Genomic DNA, 22,923 nt, shown 5'->3' on the forward strand with positions numbered 1-22,923 from the left:
ACCCAAGGACAGAACTTAAGATGGTCCTGCTCATGGCGGAGTAGCTATTCTAGTGGGCATTCATACTCCATTCCATCATGTCTAGCTTAATACTGCTCTGGAAGCAGTAGTGACTCACCTAGTGGGATTTCTTATTACAGTATGTTCAATTTATTTACTGCTGCTGGGTGATGAGTTAAATTATATCAATCTTGACAATGTTATCTTGCACCTTTCTGAGCCTGTACTTTTGATGGGTGACTTTAATTGACACAACACTCTGTGGGTAGTCCCAACACAAAATCGCATGACATTTTGAACTTTTTACAAAGAATTTATTTATAGAAACACATTTGGTTATAAATTATTTATAATCAAAAGTGGGGGAAATAAATGTAGATACTGTATTGCTTAACTTAAGTTTTTGTTCATGTATATCATCTATTAATTTATCTCTATGACTATTAATATCTTGTGTACTGCTGTAACCTTTGGTATGATGCAGTGGGTTCTTGTGCCAATAAGTCATAAATCAACAAAACATGATTTATTAGTATTTCTTTTTTAAGTTTAATTGAAAATTTCATCTTGCTGCACTGTTTAGAGATCATGGTTAAGCATTTACACAATGTATAATTTAATATTCAACACATTATTATTTCACTGAGCACAATGAAAATCGCTAAATGAAATGCTGATCATGAGTCAGCTGCTCAGTCCCTCCTGCCCACCCCAATTAACATTGTCAATAGAAATACTCCTGTTGTTCTAACCACCTACCTCATGTGTGAATTTCAGCTGATGCATACATAATTAGCGATTACAATTGTGTCAGCCAAAACACAGGCATGAGTTAGATTACTAATTACAATATAAGTGCACATTTCAATCATAAACTGAAACCTATTTTATTATCAGGAGTTCATAAAATGATTTGATTGTATACTGAACCATTTATAGATGGGAGTTCATTGTATATGATATATAAATAGTTAGTTTTAAGATTTGAAAGAAAATAATATTGTTTTAAATATCTGTTATGTATAAAAGTAGTATTACCTCTCCATAATGTGTTGTTGTTGTCTTATTAAGGTGTAGTTAACTATCATAGAAGTTTTTTATTTTTTTTATAGTATTATTGTGTACAAATAATTTTTCATTTTATTTCAGTTCTATTTTAACTGGCATGTTTCCTCCTACATCTGGAACCACAAAAATTTATGGATTAGACATCAGGAATGACATGGACATTATTAGACACAATTTAGGAACATGCCCTCAGCATAACGTTCTCTTTGATGAGTAAGTTCCTTTAAAATAGTCTCAATGAAATGTTATTATGCAAAGTTGTAGCAAAAGAGGGGGAAAAAATGTTATATTCTCTGTAATAACCTTAAGTGTGTAAACAGTAATCTTCTTGGTAAAGAAGATTATTAAAAATATAAAATATTTTATTAATATTAATATTATTATTTATATAATCATACAATCAGAGAGGGCATTGTGTTACGAACGGGCTCATGGTGATATCGCTGCTCTAGTTTTTTATAGTTTTAAAGTGGTTCCAACTCTTGTTTTAAGTTGAAAGTGTTCCCAAGTAACCCTACTTATCACGCCGAAGTGATATAAAATTCAACGAAATCGGTTAAGAAGAAACCAAATTTTGAAGTGTTGAAAAGTGAACAGAGGGGACCATGGTCAACAATGAGCAAAGAACAAAGGATGTCGCCATCTTTACAATCACGCCACACTGACTAAGGGAAGAAAGGTGAGTCATGAAGTGTATCAAATGCCTGGAGGATTTATTGTCCAACGGAAATAATATAACTTGTACGAAATGCAGTAGGATTCTCCACTTAAAATGGCTTTTCAGAAACAACCGGGCAACATAAATATAAATCCAATGTAACATGCGAGGAATGGAAGTGCATACTCTGTAGGAAGAACAAAGAAATGCACCTAAAGTAGCCACCTACGATGCAGCCGATTATACCGGAGGCAAAATCAGACGACGAACTGAACAGACAAAAAAATGCAGGTGAGTCCTATAATTTTAACTCTTTAAATATACTAATAGGAAACGGTCTAGAGACCATAAAAGCCAGCTTAGTAGACCTTGTGCAAGAACTCTTTAATAAACAGAACAAACAAATAACAAAAAAATCTAGCGAATATGAAGATTTGGTAAAACATAATAATTTAGCAGTTATAGAAGTGTTTCAAACGGTAAAAGACATTAAAATGAGCATTAACGCACTAAATGACAGGCAACACAATTTGATGAAAGAGACATCCAAACTCCATCAAGAACTTCATTCTCTAAAACTACAATACGAACATTTAAATCAGCAACAACATAAAGAAGATCTTGTCATAAACGGTCTTTCTGAAACTGCACCTAACAGAAAACCTCAGAGACGTGATTTTAAAATTAGGCCATGTAATTGATATCCCCCTACAGCTTAACGACATTCAGACTGTAAATTGAATTCCTAGGAAGAGCAAAAACCAAGGCTTGCCACGACTTGCACCAGTCATAATTTGTCTTACGAACAAGTCCACAAGAGACAATCTCATAAAAGCCAGCAGGCAGAGAAAACCAGTTACCAAGGACTTGAACGCACAGCAAGACAATACACCAATCTTCCTATCCGAATATTTAACACCATTCAACCAGAATCTGCTGTACCAAGCAAGAAAAGCAAAAATGGAAAAAAATTACTAATTTTTGTGGACCAGAGATGCCAAGATATTTATAAGGAAATCAAAATCTTCAAAGCCGATACAAATTAAAAGCTCAGAAGACATAGAAAGGCTGCCACTGTGGAAAAAAAAAGCCTCCTAATTAGCTCAAAAAGAAGCCCTCAAAAAGGATGTGAACCATCAAGACAGATGCAATAACACAGGATATATCGGCAATTTTACTTTCATCAGACCTTTCAGATCATTCATTTGACCTCCCGAACACCTGCCTACTTCCAACACAGCAACCAAATCAATAATATATATATATATATAAAACCAGTGTCATCCTCAGATAAGCTAATTACAAAGCTTCGAGGATGCAGTTGAGTTACATCCTAGTAGTAGTATTTATCTAACACTATTTACTTAATATTCTGTAATGAATACTTGTAGTAAACAGAAAATGTGATAGTAATACTTCATTTATATATTTAAATTTAAAATTATATATTTGATTTACATATTAAAATTTTAAAAAAATTATTATTATGTAAACTGCAACATAAGCAATATTGTTTAACTTGTGAGTTATTAAGTGTCAAGTATTACTATGATTATTATTAATGGTAATAATAAATGCTTTTTACTCTTGTGTCAATGAGAAATTCTGCAAATGATAATGATATTACGGATAATTATAATTTTTGCTGAAATATTTTGCAAGAAAAAGTTGCATTGTTGCCTAAATTTTAGTATATTCATGTAATTATTTGAGAGATAATAAACTATTCTTATTTTTTAAAAAAATAATAAAATAAAAAATATTATTATTATTAAAAAATATTAAGCTCTGTGTAGCTCAGTGGATGTGGCGTTTGCACACCACCGCGCTAGGCCGCACGAAGGAAGTCTTGGTTTCGAGTCTAGTCGGCGACTAGAGGAAATTTTTCTAAGCCTTTTTTCGACCGGTTCCCGAGTTAGTCGATCTCTGGCACGGGCAAGCAGGTTTTTCCTCCCGGAAACTCGGGTTTTTCGTCCTGTAAACTCAAGAAAATCGACCGTAGAACCCACATTATTTCAGACATTAAATATATTGTGTTAGGGTTAGAGACCACGAGATGGCGGCACATTTGAGCCGTCTCTCTTCACTGTGTACCGCTTAATTAGTGATAGCCTTGGGCCATCTGTCTCTGATTGGGTACCAGTGGAGATTGAACTGCCCACTCAGTCTCCAAAAGTTAGATAGGGTTAAATGGCCTCGCCTACTCCCGTATATACGGGAATAAAAAGGCGTTAGCTGATTTTTTTTTTTTTTTTTTTATTTAAAAAATATTATAATATTATATTATAATATTATTATTAATATTATTATTATTTAAAAAATATTATTAGTAAAAATATTATAATATTATATTATAATAATACTATTATTATTATTAATATTATTATTAATTATTATTATTATTATTTATTATTTTATTGAGTTTTACGTTTTATTGATTGTTGAAATATTTTCACATACAATAAACATCTTGAGTGACATTGCAGCTTATAATTTTACAGAATTTAGCACTAAGTGCTGCATTTTCTACATTGGATTTCAATTAAAATTTTTAATAATACTTTTTTGCTTCTATGTTATGTATTTACAACATGTTCTTCTAATATTAACAATAAATACTATACAGAATTTTTGAGTACAGAGTATACAGAATAATAATAATTGAGAAAGAGTGATAAAACATACAAATTTCTGCATTTACTTATAAGGATTACTTGTAGATGAGTATAGTAATATTAAAAATAATATTATATATATACAGATCATTGGGAAGAGATTTTGACAATTAAAAAAAATTACTGATAGGGAATATATGCTGTGAGTTGGGAGAAAATTATGTCAAGGACCGATGGTAGAAAGCGATGATGTCTGACGTGTGGGATTTTGATAGTTGATATAAAATGCGATTCAAGGAATTTTGACTAGTAAATTTACTAGTAATAAATAGTTTTACTACTGTAATCAATCGGTTTATTTTTCAAACAGGTCCAAAGAATCAGCTAAGTAGATAAGTCAACAAATTTCAAAACAAGGGTGATATGCTAGGCCTATTGCCATTAGTATCGCCATTGTTTTCATTGCTTCATTAGAAACTGTCTACTTATTATTGTGGAAAGGGAAAGTCATGTCCTGCTCTACAGAACAAGGCTTGGGTCTAACCATGGATGCACCATACAAAGAACTTAATTTTAAACAGCTTATGGCAATATTTAAACACGCAGGCAATCTGCTTCACATAAAATGGCCAGGAAAAGTTGTTCATGAAATAAAAGAAGTTGATACAGATGACTCTCAACTCTTAGAACTTCTTCAAGACAGTGCTAGCGAAATAGCAACAACTGCTGAGGATAATCCCTTTACTCACCACACCGATTATCAGGAGGTTCGCGCTCGCAAAAAACGCAAAACTGCAGCCTCTGAACCACCCAATGTGGATGAAATGGAAGCAGATGGCCCTGTCCTGGACTCCCCTACCTCCTCAAGGAAAAAGATACCCCCGATTATTCTGCGTGAAAAGAATCAATGGATGTCGCTAAGGACTACGTTGTACAACTTACAGATCTCATACAGCCAAGTGAAGAATGTCACAGACGGTATTAAAATCCAACCCAGAACAGTGATGGATTATCGACACTTAACCTCTGAATTAAATATCAGAGATATTCAGTACCACACGTTTTCACTAGGATCAGAAAAAACCTCAAGGTAGTGATTAGAGGTGTATCTGAAGATATTTCCACAGAAGAAATCACTGCAGATCTACACCAGCAAGATTTACCACTCGTAAAGGTTAGCAGAATGACCAGGAGAGACAGGACTCCAATGCCACTGGAATTAATAAAGATCAGTCAAACCTACAAGCACATATATGATCTGACGTCCATCTGTGGACTGAAAATTAATATAGAACCATTAAGAAAAAGGGCTTCAACAGGACAATGCCACAGATGTCAGAAGTTTGGTCATGCCCAGAAGATGTGCAAGGCTGAATTTAAATGCTTAAAATGTGGGTCAGCCACCCAACAAATACATGCTCCAAGCCAAAATCCACCCCGGCTAAATGTGGCAACTGTGGCAGTCCTCACACTGCCAACTACAGAGGATGCGCGCACAATCCAAGAAATAGAAAACCAGAAGAAGGAACATACTCTTCCTCTCTTAGCACACCTACATCAGAGACTACTTCACAGCCTCCTAAAGATCAACATAAAGGGTCAGAAGCCCATCTGCTGAAGTCAGAGGCCCCTAAAAGAACAACTCAGAAACAACAATCTAGGACATATGCAGATGTAACTCGCCCTAAACAGACATCCCTGGAACAGCCAACATCACATCCAAATCTGACGGCTATCATTACTTCTTCCTTGACAAATATGCTGTAGGATTTTGATCCAACCCCTCACCATGCTCTACAAATAGATTTCTAAAGGACACACAAGTCATTATCTCAGCACTCACTCATGAACAGAAATAAAATAAAACCAGATTCTTTACAGATCATAGCATGGAATGCGAACGGATTAAGAGGTAGAATCTTGGTGCTCCGGGAGTTTGCCCAAAGGCGTCAGCCAGATATACTCTTGATAAATGAAACCCGTCTCTGACCATCAGATAATCCCAAAATAAATGGATACCAGATGTACAGAACTGACAGATTATCCTGCAGAGGAGGCAGCACTACTATTTACATTAAAAATTACACCAATCATCACTCTATAAATATTCCACCCACCATTAATCTTGAGATTACAGGCATAGAAATTCCCACATGCACAGTGGGCAAACTAAAGATTTTCGCAGCATATAATCCTCTGCAAAAAACATTACTGTTTTCAGATCTGAATGCTGTACTGATCAACAGAGAGCCTGTCATCATGGCTAGCGACTGCATCCCCTCTGGAATAGCCTTTCGACAAATAAAAATGGTCACATCCTTGCTAACTACTCTGAATCCAACAATGTGGTTGTGTCAGGCCCCACAGCACCTACCCATCACAACACATAGGGTACTGATGTACTGGATATAACTATCCTACAGAATGTAAGACTCCAGTACAGTGTAGTGACTCACCCCCCACACATATATACCTTGGGATGAACTATCCAATGTATTCCCAAATATATTGGTCCTGTACCACTGATTAAATCCACAGAGGAAATTGAAACAGCTATAAAGGATCTAACTAAACAAATCAACACTGCCATTGCAGCAGTAACTATTTCTAGAACTACCCCCAGATCTAACCACTTGCCAGAAGACATTATGAACTTGATCAGAGAAAAGAACAGAGCAAGAAAAAAGAATCACAACATGCGAGCACCTCAAGATAAAAGAATCTTGAACAGATTCAACTCTGCAGTTAGAGATGCTCTCACAGCACACAGAAATCAAATTTGGGAAGGAAAATTGAATTCTATCTCTCCTGACAATCACTCCATATGGAATCTTATCAAAAACATCAAGAATAAAAACAAACCTCTTCTTCCTCTCCAAACAGATACTGGCCTTATCCATACCGACGTAGACAAAGCCAAGGCAATAGTAACATCTCTAGAAAAGCAATGCAAACCCTCATATGACTATCTCGACTTCAATCACATATACAAGGTTCATCGACATGTCAGATCTTTGCTCAAACTTTCTGTCACATGCTCTAGTCAAATTGCACCCACATCACCTGTAGAATTATATGACATAATCAAGAAGCTTAAAAACAAAAAGGCTCCTGGACCTGATGGAATCACAAACAGGGTAATAAAATTACTACCCCACACAGCTGTTATGCATCTGACTAACATTATAAACTCCATCTTACACTACAAATATTTTCCTTCCCACTGGAAACTAGCAGATGTAATCCCAATCCATAAACCTGGAAAAGACCCACGATCACCTCAAAACTACAGACCAATTAGCCTCATCTCCAACCTGGGCAAAATTGCCGAGAAAGTCATTCTCAATAGACTCCAAGAACTAGTGCACAAAACATTTTTCCTGAGAAGCAATTTGGATTCCGACAATTTTGCAGTACTACACAACAAGTATACAGATTGGTAGAATATGTTACCACGAGATTTAACTGGCGTCAATGCCTGGGGCTGTTTTCCTTGACATAGCCAGTGCATTCGACAAAGTCTGGCATTACAGCTTTCTATATAAAATGATAACATCTGGAATACCATTGGAAGTGGTTCACCTGATCAGATCATACCTCTATGATAGGCGCATGCAAGTTAAGTTAAATGGCGCACTCCATACAAAAACGCATCTTGGCTGGTGTCCCACAAGGATCACTACTGGCCCCAACTCTTTTCTCCATTTATATGTGTGATATTCTGCACAACCCACTGTCATCTATCAAAGCTTTATATGCGGATGATACAGTGATATTAGCCAGAGCTTTAAAACTGCACCTAGCAATCAAAAGACTGCAGGAAAATCTACTGATAATTGAACCATATTTCACCAAATGGCGACTCAAAATAATTCCTCAGAAAAGCGTAGCCATACTGTTCATCAGAAGATCAATGCTTCCTACTGGACACGTTCTCCTGTTTGACACAGAAATCCCTTGGCAGTCTGAGATCAAATATCTTGGCATATTGTTGGACAGAAAATTGACTTTCAGCTCCCATATCAAATCTCAATGTTTAAAGACATCAAAAATCATTGCACAGCTCTATCCTCTAATAAACAGAAACAGCAAATTGAGCACCAGAATCAAACTGTTATATATAAATTGATGATTCATCCTATAGTCATCTATGCTTCTCTGGCTTGGAGTTATTCTGCTAATACTAGTATCCTCAAACTACAACATGTGCAGAATAAATGTCTCAGAATAATCCTGAACGCACCATGGTTCATACACACTGTGCAACTTCACCGGGACACAGAAGTCCCCTATATTTATACCTTCATGCAGACTATAGCAACTAAGTTCTTTTCAATAGCATCTGTGCATCCTAATAATCTAATTCAACTAGCTGCAAATTACGACGCAACAGATTACACCAAGTGCAAAAGACCAAAAGCTATTTTAAACTGCAACCTCAATGATTAATCCTCAGGCCCACTCAGGGTGAGCAACAGGCTCATTAATATTTTCCCTCTCACAGTTTTCCTCATCAGACAGTGGGGAATATGAAAAGCATCTGCTTCACCCTTTAAGCCAATAAAGTTGAAAGTTGAAAAATTATGTCAGTGTGAACTGGGTGGTATATGATTGTCAAATGATTCAGAATCAATTATGAACAAAGTTATTCAATGATGTTTATTTTGCTCATTTCATAAAATAATGTGATACAAGAAACATATCTGACATGCTACAAGGGGCTTTCAAGGTGATCTGGATTATCATTGGAGGCGACATTCCATATGTTGACCTTTGTGCAGGACAAATATCTAATACTGTATAAAGGCCATCGTATGGAATGTCATCGCCAATGATAATCCAGATCTACTTCGAAACCACCCCTTGTAGCATGCCAGCTTTATATGATATGTTTTTTGTATCACATTATTTTATGAAATGAACAGAATACAACTGACCTGTCAAAAAGTTTTGCACCTGATTTGTGATTTTGTCTTTCAATTCTACCTGGTGAAAACTTTGGCCCCAATACACGATGGTTTGAAGGTGATCTCAAAGCCAAAAGTTAACGGGGTTAAGGTCTGGTAAACATGGCGTCCATTTCATGTAGACACTGTGTTCACCAGAATTGAGCACCTCCCCAACATTCCTCTGTGGGTATGTGCTAATGGAGCCATTAGCACATATTGGGTAGTTTTGAGTGTTTACTGTTTCACAAACATGAAAATGCACTTCATCACTCCATAGGATGTTCTGAGGCCTGCCCTCCATCTCATTGCATGTCTCAAGCAGTACCCATTAAAGCTATCCTTGAATAGTCATTCTTCCTTTTACCTTCCATCTAAAAAAAAAAAAAAACTTAATATCCTTTTGATTTCTGTTGAACTGCTTGTTGGCTGATTTTCTCTTACAATCTGATTTTGCTTTCCTTACCATATAGATCATCCCTCTTGCCTTTGCTTTGTGCATGTTGATCACCTTTTCCTTATATATATATATATATATATATATATATATATATATATATATATATATATCTGCAAGCAGTTTTTTTTTCCCACTCCTGCTTAATGCTCATACATACTCATGCACATCTAATTTCTACCTGATTTTCTTTCTGATCCTGGATATACTGTTTGATTCTTCTTCCTTCATACACCATCTCTCATGCACTTCTAGCATCTTTCACTTATAGATATTTATATTATGGCACTGCTTTAAGCTGTCTCCTTAGATTTTCATAAATACCTGCTCTGCACATATACTTCTAATAAGCTGAAAATTTGATGCTTGGCAACCTTCCAGTTCAAAACCATATGATTATTTGCTCCACCCAGAGTCAATTTTGCTACTTTTGTTATAGACAAATCCTCTGATGCTATCACCGATCCAGCACTCTCAAACTTGTCAGTCACATGATGTCTTAGGTAATTGTCTTAGTTACTGTATAAATTGTTGTTTATTATTTTAACGGTATAATAGAACACAGAAACTAAGTAAATAATTAATTTATTAACTTGATGCTGATATTTCGCTGGTATTATAACCAGCATCTTCAGAGCACAAAAACACTGTTTGTCACAATACGCGAGACTAAAACAACATGGTGTACATTAACAAATTTTAGTCTCGCGTATTGTGACAAACAGTGTTTTTGTGCTCTGAAGATGCTGGTTATAATACCAGCGAAATATCAGCATCAAGTTAATAAATTAATTATTTACTTAGTTTCTGTGTTCTATTATACCGTTAAAATAATAAACAACATGTTCGACGAACACATAAGTCTGTCCACACGTTTACTGTATAAATTCTATTTACTTCCCTCCATGTGACCTCTTCTCCTTCCAATATATGTCCAATAGTTGGCATGCCCCTTAAAAATTATTGCCTGTGTGCTCATTGTGCTAATTTGTTGACTCAAGCTGTCTACATCCTGCATTTTATCCCATTCTGTACATAACAGCATGTGGCTGTATATTTTGTCATGGTGGCCATTATCTCACACCAAATAGCCTAAAATGCACAGTCTTCTAAATTACTGATTACTCTTTTTTGTTTTAATTCTCTTGTGTCATTAGCAAAATCCTACCTCATCCTGTTTCATCTGAAGAGAGAACTTTTCCATTCCCTGAAAGTATTATTCCCCTTACCTACCATTCCTGTTATCAAAGTTAATTACTAAATAAAAAAAAAAATAATAATAATATTGGGTGATAACTTTCATGTAAAATCATGCTGAGCTTCAAAGGTATTGTATAGAGTGAATGCTTATATGAGAAAGGTATATGGTGAAGCACTATATTTGGATGATTCATCTAGCAAAATGCTAGCTGAATCATCTAAATGCTAGATGAAGTAAAGAAATTTTGTTTTTGAAATCTAAGTTACTTTTCACCTAAAAAAAGAAAAAGGAGATTTAGCAATAAAAGAACATAATGTGGTTAATTACTTCCCAACAAGCTTATAGCAGAGATAATATAAGTTTATATTATGCTTGTCAAGAAATCATATTCATGTTTAATCCTTTACTCATGAAGTTTAATCCTTTCCTCATGAACTGTAAACTTTGTTTACACATGAAGGTACTTCATAACTCAGCTACTTGCATATAGCAGATATTGACTTGATATCAATTGCCTTAGTATCCTGTAATGCAAAGTCCTTTCAGGCATATATGTTGCTATGCATTATGGGAAGGTCACTATCCAGAGTAGTTTCAACATTTATCGAGGGCTCATCAATGGAGCCAGACCCAGGAAGAATCCAAGGATGAATTAAGCAGACATCATAATGCATAACATTGTAACATCCAAAAGGAAATGTGATTTGCATTATGGGATACTTAGGCAACTAATATGAAGTCAGCATCCTCCATATATACAAGTAGATTAATCATGATGATACTTCTCATGCATTCTTATACTTTGGTAAGGATTAAACTAGGATATGATTTCTTCTCAAGTATATATATGGTGATCAAGCTGTACTCACTTGGGAAGTGGCCAAGTTTATGAATTGCATTCAGAAAAAGGTTGCATGGTGAACTACAAAGCAGATAATTATGGCAAACTGAGGAGTATACTGAGCTAAGTGCAATGGTATTGGTTGTTGGATGGGAAGAATATCGAGAGTGCACGTGAAGCAATTAAAAAATACTTATCCTTTCTTTTAGGGTTACACAGTGATCAGCATTCATTTTAAAAATTTTTTATGGAATTGACAACCGTGTTATGTAAATTATGCAACCGTGGTATAATAAAAAAAGTTTTTTAACACGGTTGTAAATTCCATAAAAAAATTTTAAAATAAAAAATACTTAAATGATGCAATATCAGAATGTGTTCCAAAGAATAAATAGGGTAGGAGTCAAATGGAGGTATAATGCCATAAGAAAAGGATGATGTGTAAGGAATACTGTTAAAAGGATGATGTCCATTATGAAAATTATAAGCAGCAGGCCAAAAGAGTCACAACTGCTGTACAAGCAACATTGGAGTTTGAAAAGAAGCTGGCTCTGCAAGCTAAAGAAAACTTTAAAGAATTCTATAGATATGCTACAAATAAAAGAAAGAGTAAACATGGAAGTATAACTCTATTGAATGCAGATGGTGTAAGGGTGACAGATGCAGAAGAGGTTGTTCAACTACTGAGTGCCCATTTTACTAAAAGCTATCAACCTAGTATATGCAATATTGGCTACCCCCTCAATGGGCGAAGAGACTCAGGTGTAAGAAGAGGAGGCATTAGAACTGTTGCACAAACTGAATAAGAATTCAAAAATTGGGACTGATGGGATATCAGCACAGATGCTGCTAAAAGGGTGTTCAACTGAACTGGCTATTCCTTTGAACAGGCTATATAATTTGACCCTCAGAATAGGGAAGATTCCATAGGAGTGGAAAGAATGTATGGTAATCCCATTGCACAAGGGTGGTGAAAAGACTATCAATACTCAGGAGTGGTAGTGAATATTTTGAAAAATTCGGTTAGGGGCTCGCATTAAGAAATGGGTTGACAAAGAATCTCTACTTTGCAATGAACAGCATGAGTTTACTAAGGGAAGGTCATGTTTTAGCAACTTGCTCACATTCTATAATAATGGATTTTGCAAAAGCTTTTGAAAGACTGCCACATGACAAGCTGCTAAATAAATTGAAACAGATGGGATTGGATAACAGGCTTTTGAGTTGGATCAGTGATAGGCTGTCAGATAAGTATCAGAAAGTTGTATGTGGGGGGTGCAGTATCCTGAAAGAGGAAGGTCACTAGTGGATGCAGGTAATTGGGACGATTGTTATTCAGTTTGTATGTTAATGATATTGGTATAGGTTTAACTAGTGATCTGCAGCTGTTTGTGGATGATGCAAAATTGGGAGAGCAGTGCAGAGTCAAATAGATGTTATATCCTTACAGGAGGACTTGAATAGATTGCATGAATGGGCAGGTAAGTAGAACTATCAGTTTTCATTGTTGCACAGTGTAAGGTTTTGAAATTTAGTAAGCAATGATGGGATGCAACGTATACACTTGATGGAGAAACTTTAATGGACGTAGAGAAGATGAGAGATCTGGGAATGATGGTGGAAGGGGCTACATTGTACAAGTTGTGACTACGTCACATTGGATAATGGCAATGATGCAGAGGACCCTGACTTGCAGAAATAGAGGTTATGATGACATTATATAAGGTGTCATATGGATTTTTTTTGCAGAGATTTGGTCTCTGGGTTTTCATGGTGATGAGGATATTTTAGAAAGGGTTTAGATAAAACTCACAAAGGTGGTCAGTGGTCTTTGGAATGTGGAACATGAGGAGAGATTGAGAGAATGTAAATTGCAGAGCCTCTTGAATAGGAGAAAGAGGGGGGTGGGAGATATGATTGAGACATATAAGCTAGTCAGGGGTTGTTATCAGGTTAACATGGAAGAGATTTTTCATAGAATAGGATGGGGGGGGGGGGGGTAGAACAAGAAGCCATTGTTGGAAACTGTATAAGGAAGATGTGAGTAGAGGAATGAAGTGCAGGTTCTTTGCATGGAGAGTGGTGGGTGAATGGAATGCATTGCCTGAGTGTGTTGAGAATGTAGATGCATTGAATGTTTCAGGCATGGTTGGATGAACATTGCGTGCAATAATGTGTACCTCCCATATATGAGTCTCTGACTCAATAGAAGTCAGATGTTAATAATAATAATGTTATTATTGAGCTAGACAAGGGGGGAATGGATACACATGATACTTTTGGATTTTGTGAAGGCTTTTGACAGAATACAGCATGGAAGACTGTTGTGTAAATTGGAGAATATGGGTTGGGATTATAAAATAGTGTAGATAAGAGGATGGCTGACACAGATATCAAAAAGAGGTATATGGAGGAATGTGAGTCTGCAAAATTTAAGGTAACCAGTGGTGTACCACAAGGATCAGTCCTTAGTTCACTGTTATTCAGTTTGTATTATACATTAATGACATTTGGAAGGATTTGACAAGTAACATACAGCTATTTTCTGATGCAAAGATAGGTAAGGTAATCAGGAATGCTGCTGATATGCACTACTTGCAGAATGATTTGAATAGGCTGGAATTGTGGGCATGGAAAAATAAGCAGTGTCAGTAAATGTCATGCTCTTGGGTGTGATTTGATATCCAATGTCATATTATATTGGTGGGATTATGTTAGAAGAAACTGATCAGGCTAGTGATCTTGGAGTTTTAGTAGATAGGAAGTTGATGCTCAAGGACAATATAGCAAATAGTGCAAATACAACTCAATAGATTATTGCATTGCTGAAACGAATATTGACATGTAAAGATAAGAATGTCACTTTGCCTCTTTATAAGGCCTTGATAAGATCTCACTTGGACTATTATGTGCATGCCTGGTCTTAACGTTTCTGTTGTGATTCTGATATAGTGGAGAGAGTGCAAAGGATTGAAGGATGTGCTAAAAATTATATCAGGATTATAGATTACTGATTATGAAGACAGACTGAGAATTTGTAGACACTGCAGACACTAGCAAAAGAAGAAAGAGAGGCAGGAAATGACAAATATTGAGACTTACTAACCTCTGAAAGGATCATACGGTATTTCAGTTGATGGAATTTTTTATTTTATGTAAAGGGAGAGGGGGGAACAAGAGGCCATTCTTGGAAACTGAGAATGAATGCCGCTAAGAAGGTGATGAGATCTAAATTTTTCTCTCGTAGAGCGGTGTGTGATTGGAATGGATAGCCACTGGATGTCGTGTGTGCAGGCTGTATAATGAATTTAAGAAAAAGTATGGTAGCAGGTGCATGTAATATGTCACCTCCTTGGTGAGTCTTTGACCTCCTGGAGGTCTCTCTTAATAATAATAAGGTTAGTAGACAGCTAACTCCTATTTGAAGTTCTCATTTTGTTTTGAATTCCTCTTTCCATCTGGTAATTTTATTTAGGAGTTAGTTATCTGTTGACACAACTTTGAGCAAAGTCATTGGTTAGCACATCATAGGTGGAAGAGTTTCTGAACATTAGATTAGGATTCCTCTCTCTGTGTCTCTCTTCTGTACTACTGTTGCTCTTTCCTCCTATTAAACTTTCATGATGATCAAATAACTGTTCCCTTTTTGGGCACTTGGAGTAAGGTACACTTACCTCATGCTTTAATAGCAGCAGAAGTGGCTCATTGGAAATAGGTGAATGTTTGCAGAGAGAGAGATATGAGTCACATGATTCAGGTGAATGAGGTGTTGATGAATTTAGCTTTAGATATTGTGATTGGAGGTATAGCAGTTCTGACAGATGGTCTTGACTGTGTTGATCAATGTGAAGTGAAGACAAGATGTATGAAAAGAGAAATAGATATACTGATATAGGAAATAGAAGGCATAAAACCTAATTTGAAGAGGGCAAAGGGATGTGAAGCAGAGTAGATGTAATATAAAGTTATGGAAATAAGTATAGAAGATGAGAGAAAGGCAGATCCAGGTAAAGAGAAGAAATGAGAGGAATTCCATACAGAGAGGGGGAGGGGCATGGAATAAGAGGAAGGTAGGTAAGTGAGAGCAATAAGGGGGGGGGGAGAAATATCAGGTTGGTATGGATGACTTGAGATGCAGCATAAACTGGGTGGTAAGAGATATAAGATAAGTGCTATGGATTGTGCAGTAGAAAAGTTCAAGAAAGAATATAGTGGTTGTATTGCCTAGATATGATAAGAATTGAGGAGACAAGAAAAGTAATGTAATATATGATAGTGAAAATGGGTTGAAAAGAGGTTTAGAATATGTGGATGTTTGGAGTATATTTGCTAATAGAAGAAGGCTGTATACAAGAGATGGGTGTAAGTAAAATGGAAGTATGCAGGCAAATTTGGAAATACTGTTGTTGGAGCAAGTAAAGTATTTTAAGTGAAGAAAGCATGGATGGCCCTCATGTGGAAATAGTAGGATAGATGGATAGATATAGAACTAATTGGCTTATCTGAGGAAAGTAATAATTGGTATAAGAATACTGATGATACATTGATGCTTCTCTATAAATGTCATGAGCATCAGGAAAGGAAAAGAATTGGCATTGCTTGCTCTCAGCTTGTTCAAAGGTTATTAAGATCAGTGAAATGGTTGACAGAAGAATGTGTCCTGACAGAAATAGAAGTTAGCATATTTTGGAAGAATGAGGAGAATTAACATTGTGGAGGTTACTAATGACAAGTAATGAATTGTGGCTTCTTTGAGTAAAGAATTTGGAAGAAAGCAATAATGATTTGGAAAGTGTATGGCGTGAGGTAGAGGCTGATAGGACAGAATATTTAGTGGGATGTAGCTGTGTGCCAGGAAACATAAAGTTTGATGAGCAGGGAATGTTTCAGACAAATTAGTATGGGAAGTATAGAGTGAGCGATTATTGTGATAGTTTTAATGATAGATGTATAAATTGGGAAGAGGAAACACGGTAATAAGGAAACTGAATTTCTTTAATTCTTGAGGGACAAATGTCTTCAGAATCCTGTTTTGAAGTGAACTAGAGGATTAAGAGCTTTTGATTTGATTCAACCAACTCCCAGGATTCTTACCTATCCATCTCAATTTCCTGAAGTAAAGTTACACCAATATACAATACAGTTCATCTTGTTCCATTTCCTCTGATCAATATGACTCAACTCATGAAAATATGAACTGTTTTACTCATACAGCACCAACTTCTTCAAATCCTAAAAGTCAATATCCTTAGTAATTTTAAGTGTATCAACATATTCTAAATAAATTCTTTAGGAGGCCTGAACACTATACTTGAAAGTTGGAAGGCAGTAATACTCACCTTGTTTGTTGAGTTTTAGATTTGAAGTAGCAGTCAAGTTATTCAAGTGCATGGCTTCTTTATTGAGAATGGATAGGTTGGATAGGATAGAAACGCTGTTGAAAGAAGGTCATTAGGAGAGTTAGCAGTAGAGGCTAATAGTTTTTCTTTGATTTTCTTTTCTCTTACTCTCACCCATCCCTAGCAAGAGGCAGTGCTCTTCAACAGCCAGGTTATTCTTTCAAACATGGAGCTCAGCAGCCATCGTAAGCTTCTTTTTCTTGAAATACTCTACTTCAAAATTTAATGTATGGGCAGATAATGTTCAGTGAGTCAATTAATATAATTAGATTTACAATATATTACAAATATAAATAAAATAACTTCTTTTTAAAAATTCTTGTTTACCATTTTAGTAGCAGTGATATTGCTACTGTTGTTTTCCCAGGCTATTATCCATACTTATTATTATTTATATTAGATACTCTAAACAGCTGATAAGTTTTTCCATTATATCCTAAATGATTTTAGAAAATCTTTTATGTTTCAAAAATAACTTTATCGATTTAAATGTTTTGGTCAGCTTGACAGTAATGGAGCATCTGTGGTTCTATGGCCGTTTAAAAGGAACTCCAGAAACAGATGTCTTAAGGGAAAGCCAGAAGATGATTGAAGATATTGGATTGGAACATAAAAGAGATGAATTATCCAAGAATCTCTCAGGTGAGTGATTATAATTTGATTTATTTAAACATACAGGTGCATATCAGTAGCGCACTCAGGATTTAATCTTGGAGGGGGCCGAGCGCTCAGGATTTAACCTTGGGGGGGGGTTGAGTAGACGATTTGCGAATACACACTACGCATCGCATATGACCTATGACTGAGCATCTGCAGTGATCACTCATCATTCATAAGTAGTATAGAAATAGAGGACATGACACAACATAAATTAAAAAAAAAGGAATTTTAATTAGGAAAAGATTTTTGGAAAATTTTCTAGTGTTTTTTTTCCTTTTCTTTGGGGGGTGCCCGGGCCCCATTGCCCCCCCCCCCTCTGGGTGCTTAACTGGTGCATATGGTCTATAAACTACTAATACTGGGGAAAAAAACAAAATATATATATATATATATATATACACACACACACATATTATATTATATTATATATTAGATAAGGAAGTATTTGGAGGGATCATTGGTAAGGAGAGATCTAGGATGTTTGCAGAGTGTTTCGGGTTATCTGGTATTCTGGTTGGCATCTGAACAAGTTTGTGTAAAGTTGTTAGTGATGACAAATGTTTCAGCATCTCTGCCTGCAAGATCTGTACAACTGGAGGAGGAAGGCCAGCTGGCCTTCCTCCTCCAGTTGTACAGATTTGTACACATTAAAATCTCCTAGGAGGATACTTTCACTGTTGGGAAAGTGGGATTGGACAATATTAATTTTTAAGGAGAGGAAATTAAAGATCTCAGAGTGGTTGGTTGCATTGGGGGGAGCAATAGAGACAGCAAATAAATTTGACTGAGTGGGGAAGGGATATTTTCAACCAAAGAAGGTCAAAGTTGGGTGATTCTAGGTTGCGTGCTCTCTGGTACTGTATATCAGACCGGATGTATTTGCAGAGTGTATGTGGAGTATACACATATATATACCAAGAAAAGCTATATTACATTTCAAATAGTATGCCACAGAAACAATGATTTGATCAATGGTTATTCTATTGGTTATTCATATATGAGGGTGGTCTGAAAAAGTTCTCAGCCTAGCAATGAAAAAAGAAATTTATAATTTCAAAATTATTTTTATTTTTCGACATAATCTCCTTTAAGACTAATACATTTATTCCAGTGATGCTCCATTGCCATTATCCCATCCCTGTAGTGGTTCTCAGTAAGATCTGCAAAATACGCATCTACAGCTGCGATCACCTCTTGATTTGAAGAAAAACAGTGACCAGTGAGGAAGAGTTTTAGTTTTGGGAAGAGATAGAATTCAGAGGGAACCAAATCTGGGGAATAGGGTGGATTTTCCAACAATTCATGGTGCAGATCCCTTAATTTTCCTATTGCCAAAACACTTTTGTGGGCAGGTGCATTGCCCTGATGAAAGATAAATTTTTCTTCTGCAAACTGGGTCTTTTCTCATGAATTTTTTCGTCTGGTCTGTTTAAAAGATCAGAATAATATTCCCTGGTTATTGTTTTACCCTTTTCAAGATAATTAATAAACAAAATGCATTCCAAAACACCGATGCCATGACCTTTCCTGCTGATGGGTAGAAAATGTGCTTTCCATATTTTTGGGATTTTTAGACCATCGTTATTGTTAAGATTAGGGTGGTTGATAATAATTTCATAGGACTCCTTAAATTTACATTCATACCAAGTTTTAGTGTGATGTAAACAAAAGATGCCTTTCCAGTCAATTCTATGTAGAGTATTCAGGGCATGATCAGAAAGGCCGGATTTATCATAGTTATTAAATGTAATGAACCGTTTATGTTCCTTTTTTTCAGATAGGAATTGCGTGTCCTGTTTCACATATATAGGGCAAATTACAGGTGCACTGAATATGATATACTCCATAGTGGGCTAAAAGAGGAAGTGGATCCTTGAATGAGTTGAATAAGTCTATAATTTTGCAGGAGGTTTAAAAGTGGCATTAAGGTTGTACTTCTATAGTATTCTGTTTATTTTATCTGATATGCAGAGCAGATGTTGTAGCCTTAGAAGAAGACTTGAATAAATCGAGTGAATGGGCATAGGAATGAGGATGCCAGTTCAATGTTGAGAAAATAAGGTTTTAAAATTTGAAACACAAAGATGGGATGTAGAGTTTGCTCTTGGCAGGATATATTGCTGGAGGTGGAGGAAGTAAGAAATCTTGGGGTGATGGTGGATAAGGATCTGAAATTTAGAAGATATATATTGCCAAAATTGTGAGGACAACACGACAAATTCTGGCAATGATGTGGAGGACGCTGACTTTTAGAAGTAAGTAGAGTCTTGTTCCATTGGTTCCATTGTATAAGGCTCTGATTAGGCCACACATGGACTACTGTGCACAGACTTGTTTGCCTAGTTTTCAAAAAGATGAAGGGATGTTGCAGACGGTCCAGAGGCAATTGACAAAAATAGTTTCTAATCTCTGGAATATTGAATATGAAGAAAGGTTGAGACTATGAAATTTTCAGTGTAGTGGATAGGAGGATGAGGTGTGATAGAGATCTAGAAGTTACCAAGTTGTTGTTATAGGATCAATGTGGAAGAGGTTTTTCATAAAATGGTGGGAGATCAGAGGAGAACAAGAGATCATCCTTGGAAGCTGTATAAGGAAGTGTGAACAAGGGAGGAAGAAGTAAGTTTTTGGCATGCAGAGTTGTGAATGCTTCAAATGCCTTTCCTTAAAGTGTGGTGTCTGCACAGAATTTGAATGTATTTTAAGGTTAGGTATGATGAGCTGTGTGTATGATAAAGGGCCCTCATAGATGAATCTTTGACTCCATGCGGTCTTAGGTTAATAATAATGTCTTAAAAAAAGGCATGTAACAAATGATGTGCCTCAGGGTTCTGTTGTTTTGCCCCTTTGCTATTTATTTTATTTGTTAAACCACATAATATTTCCTCCTATTTATTTATTTATGTAATTTAACAAATAAGTCAATCCACATGATATTTCATGTGGATTTACTGGGGATCTTCAGTTTTTTGTGGATGATGCTAAGTTAAGATTACTGCTGATTTTAATTCCCTTCAGAAAGTTTTCAGCAGAGTTAGCTTGAACAAGTCAGTGGGGTTTCTAGTTTTAATACTGACTGATAAGTGCAAGGTATTGCATTTTGGAATGCAGGAATATGGATGTTGCATTTAGACAGAAGATTGAAGGATATATTGTAAGTACTGCACTTTTCATTGCTGCTGTAATAAGGAGTACTGATATTTAGGTTTAAGTAAGTTGTTATAGAGGACAATGGTCAGGCCACACTTGGATTATTGTGCTCAGATTTAGTCACCTCGTTTTCATTGTGACATGGAAACATTAGAGAAGGTCCAGAGATGAGCGGCTAAGGTAATATCTGGACCTGGAATGTTGGTTATGAAGAGAGAGAGAGAGAGAGAGAGAAAGGTTAAACCAATGCAAATTACACATTTTAGTGAATAGGAGAAAAAGTGGTACAAAAGTTATGGTATTTTATTGAAGTACAGTAATCCCTCGATTAATGTGCCCCCGATTAGTGCACTTTCAATTAGTGTGTCATTTTTTTTTGATATCCAAATTCGATTAGTGCAGCTCTAAAATTCAATTAGTGTGCCTATATACATCTTAAAAATAAATGTTACCGATTTTAAAAATTTTCTATCTATATATTTTTTATGGCCAACTATTCTAAAAAATTACTCGCCAGAATAAAATAATTTAGTTACCATTTAAAAATTTTACAAAGTTATTTTTAATGGCATACTACATTACCTCCATGTATATTATGTATACTATGTTCCACATTTTTACCGCCAAAATTTATATCATCTGCTATAGTACGCCCACAGATTCGGGACCATTTGACATTTCTGTGCATGTCACAAAAAAGAGAATCCATTTTGATAATAGGGTAATCAGTCCGTATTGTGGGATGAGTTGTTTATTATTACACATTGAAAAATTAATTTCTCTTTTATGATCATTGTAGTTTTTAAAGTGGTAACTATTTTGCTTGTATAATAGTTGGGAAATTTTATCTATAAAGCACTTGATTTCGCATGTTGGTGACCAATTTGTATCCTTCATTTCTTTCTCCCCTTCAGCATGAATCAATTATTCTTGGCACCAAGCTAAGCGAAGCTCTACAAAGTATGGAACGAATTATACTTTTTCCCATAGATTATTATATTCGATTAGTGCGTTTTCGATTAATGTGCCTGTTTTGAAGAATGCATTAGGTGCAATAATCGAGGAATTACTGTAATACAGAGTAGAAGAAGAGATGGAAAGAATGAGAGACCATCTCTGGAAGTTGTGCAAGGGTGTGGTGAAGAAGATGTCAGAAGTAAATTTTTACATGGAGAATTGTGGATGTATGGAACACATTAAGATAATGTGTCGTGAATGCAGGGATTCTTGAGGATTTTAAGATTCAAGATGATAAATATGTTATTGGTTGAGTGAGACACCTTCATTGAGTCTGTTGCCTCCATGGAGGTTGGTGTGATAATAATAATAAAGAGAGAGAGAGAAGTGGTGAACAGTTACATGAGGAATATATGAGGCTCAGGTTAGGAAGGAGAAAAATTCCATTTTTCTCACCCATGAATTTTTTTTTTAACTGTAGGCAGAAACACTTCTTTTGCTAAATGGTAGTCAAATGACCAAAGCAGATTACATAGCTATTTAATGATCACATTATTAGGGCCTTGCAACTTGGTAAAGGAAGACTTTATTCCTACAGGGATAAGGAGCAGTGAAGGTGTAGAGGTGAACAAGTAGGATGTATTCTGAATATTGGGCACTTATGTCAATAATGCAGGAGGACTAGGTGGGATTTCACTGTGTTTGCACGAAGGAACTGACTGTGCCATTAACTTTGATTTTTCAAAGGCATTTGGCAGTGTGCTGCAGGTCAAGTTGATATTTAAGTTGCAACATATGGATTTCGATATCAGGTATGAGGATTGGATCAATAATTGGCATTCAGACGGATATTATTATTATTATTATTATTATTATTATTACCCAAGACCCCATGGAGTCAAAGACTCATCTAGGAGGTCCTTTTATCATACACACAGCTCATCATACCAAGCTTTAATGGTATGATGAGC

At 35.8% G+C, this 22,923-nt stretch overlaps 1 protein-coding gene across 1 annotated transcript in view; it reads left to right on the forward strand.

Moving 5' to 3' along the window:
- LOC150092596 (phospholipid-transporting ATPase ABCA1-like) overlaps positions 1-22,923 on the forward strand; it is a 982,930-nt gene that overhangs the window by 403,911 nt on the left and 556,096 nt on the right. Inside the window, exons 21-22 of the mRNA XM_090414749.1 lie at positions 1,150-1,281; positions 17,688-17,827. Of these exons, the coding sequence (XP_090270875.1) occupies positions 1,150-1,281; positions 17,688-17,827 (272 nt within the window). The remainder of the gene's footprint in view (positions 1-1,149; positions 1,282-17,687; positions 17,828-22,923) is intronic.

This window comes from Typopeltis vanoorti, chromosome 25, assembly GCF_054136105.1.
Source record: "Typopeltis vanoorti isolate ZY-2024b chromosome 25, IOZ_Tvanoo_1.0, whole genome shotgun sequence".
Lineage (NCBI taxonomy): Eukaryota > Metazoa > Arthropoda > Arachnida > Uropygi > Thelyphonidae > Typopeltis > Typopeltis vanoorti.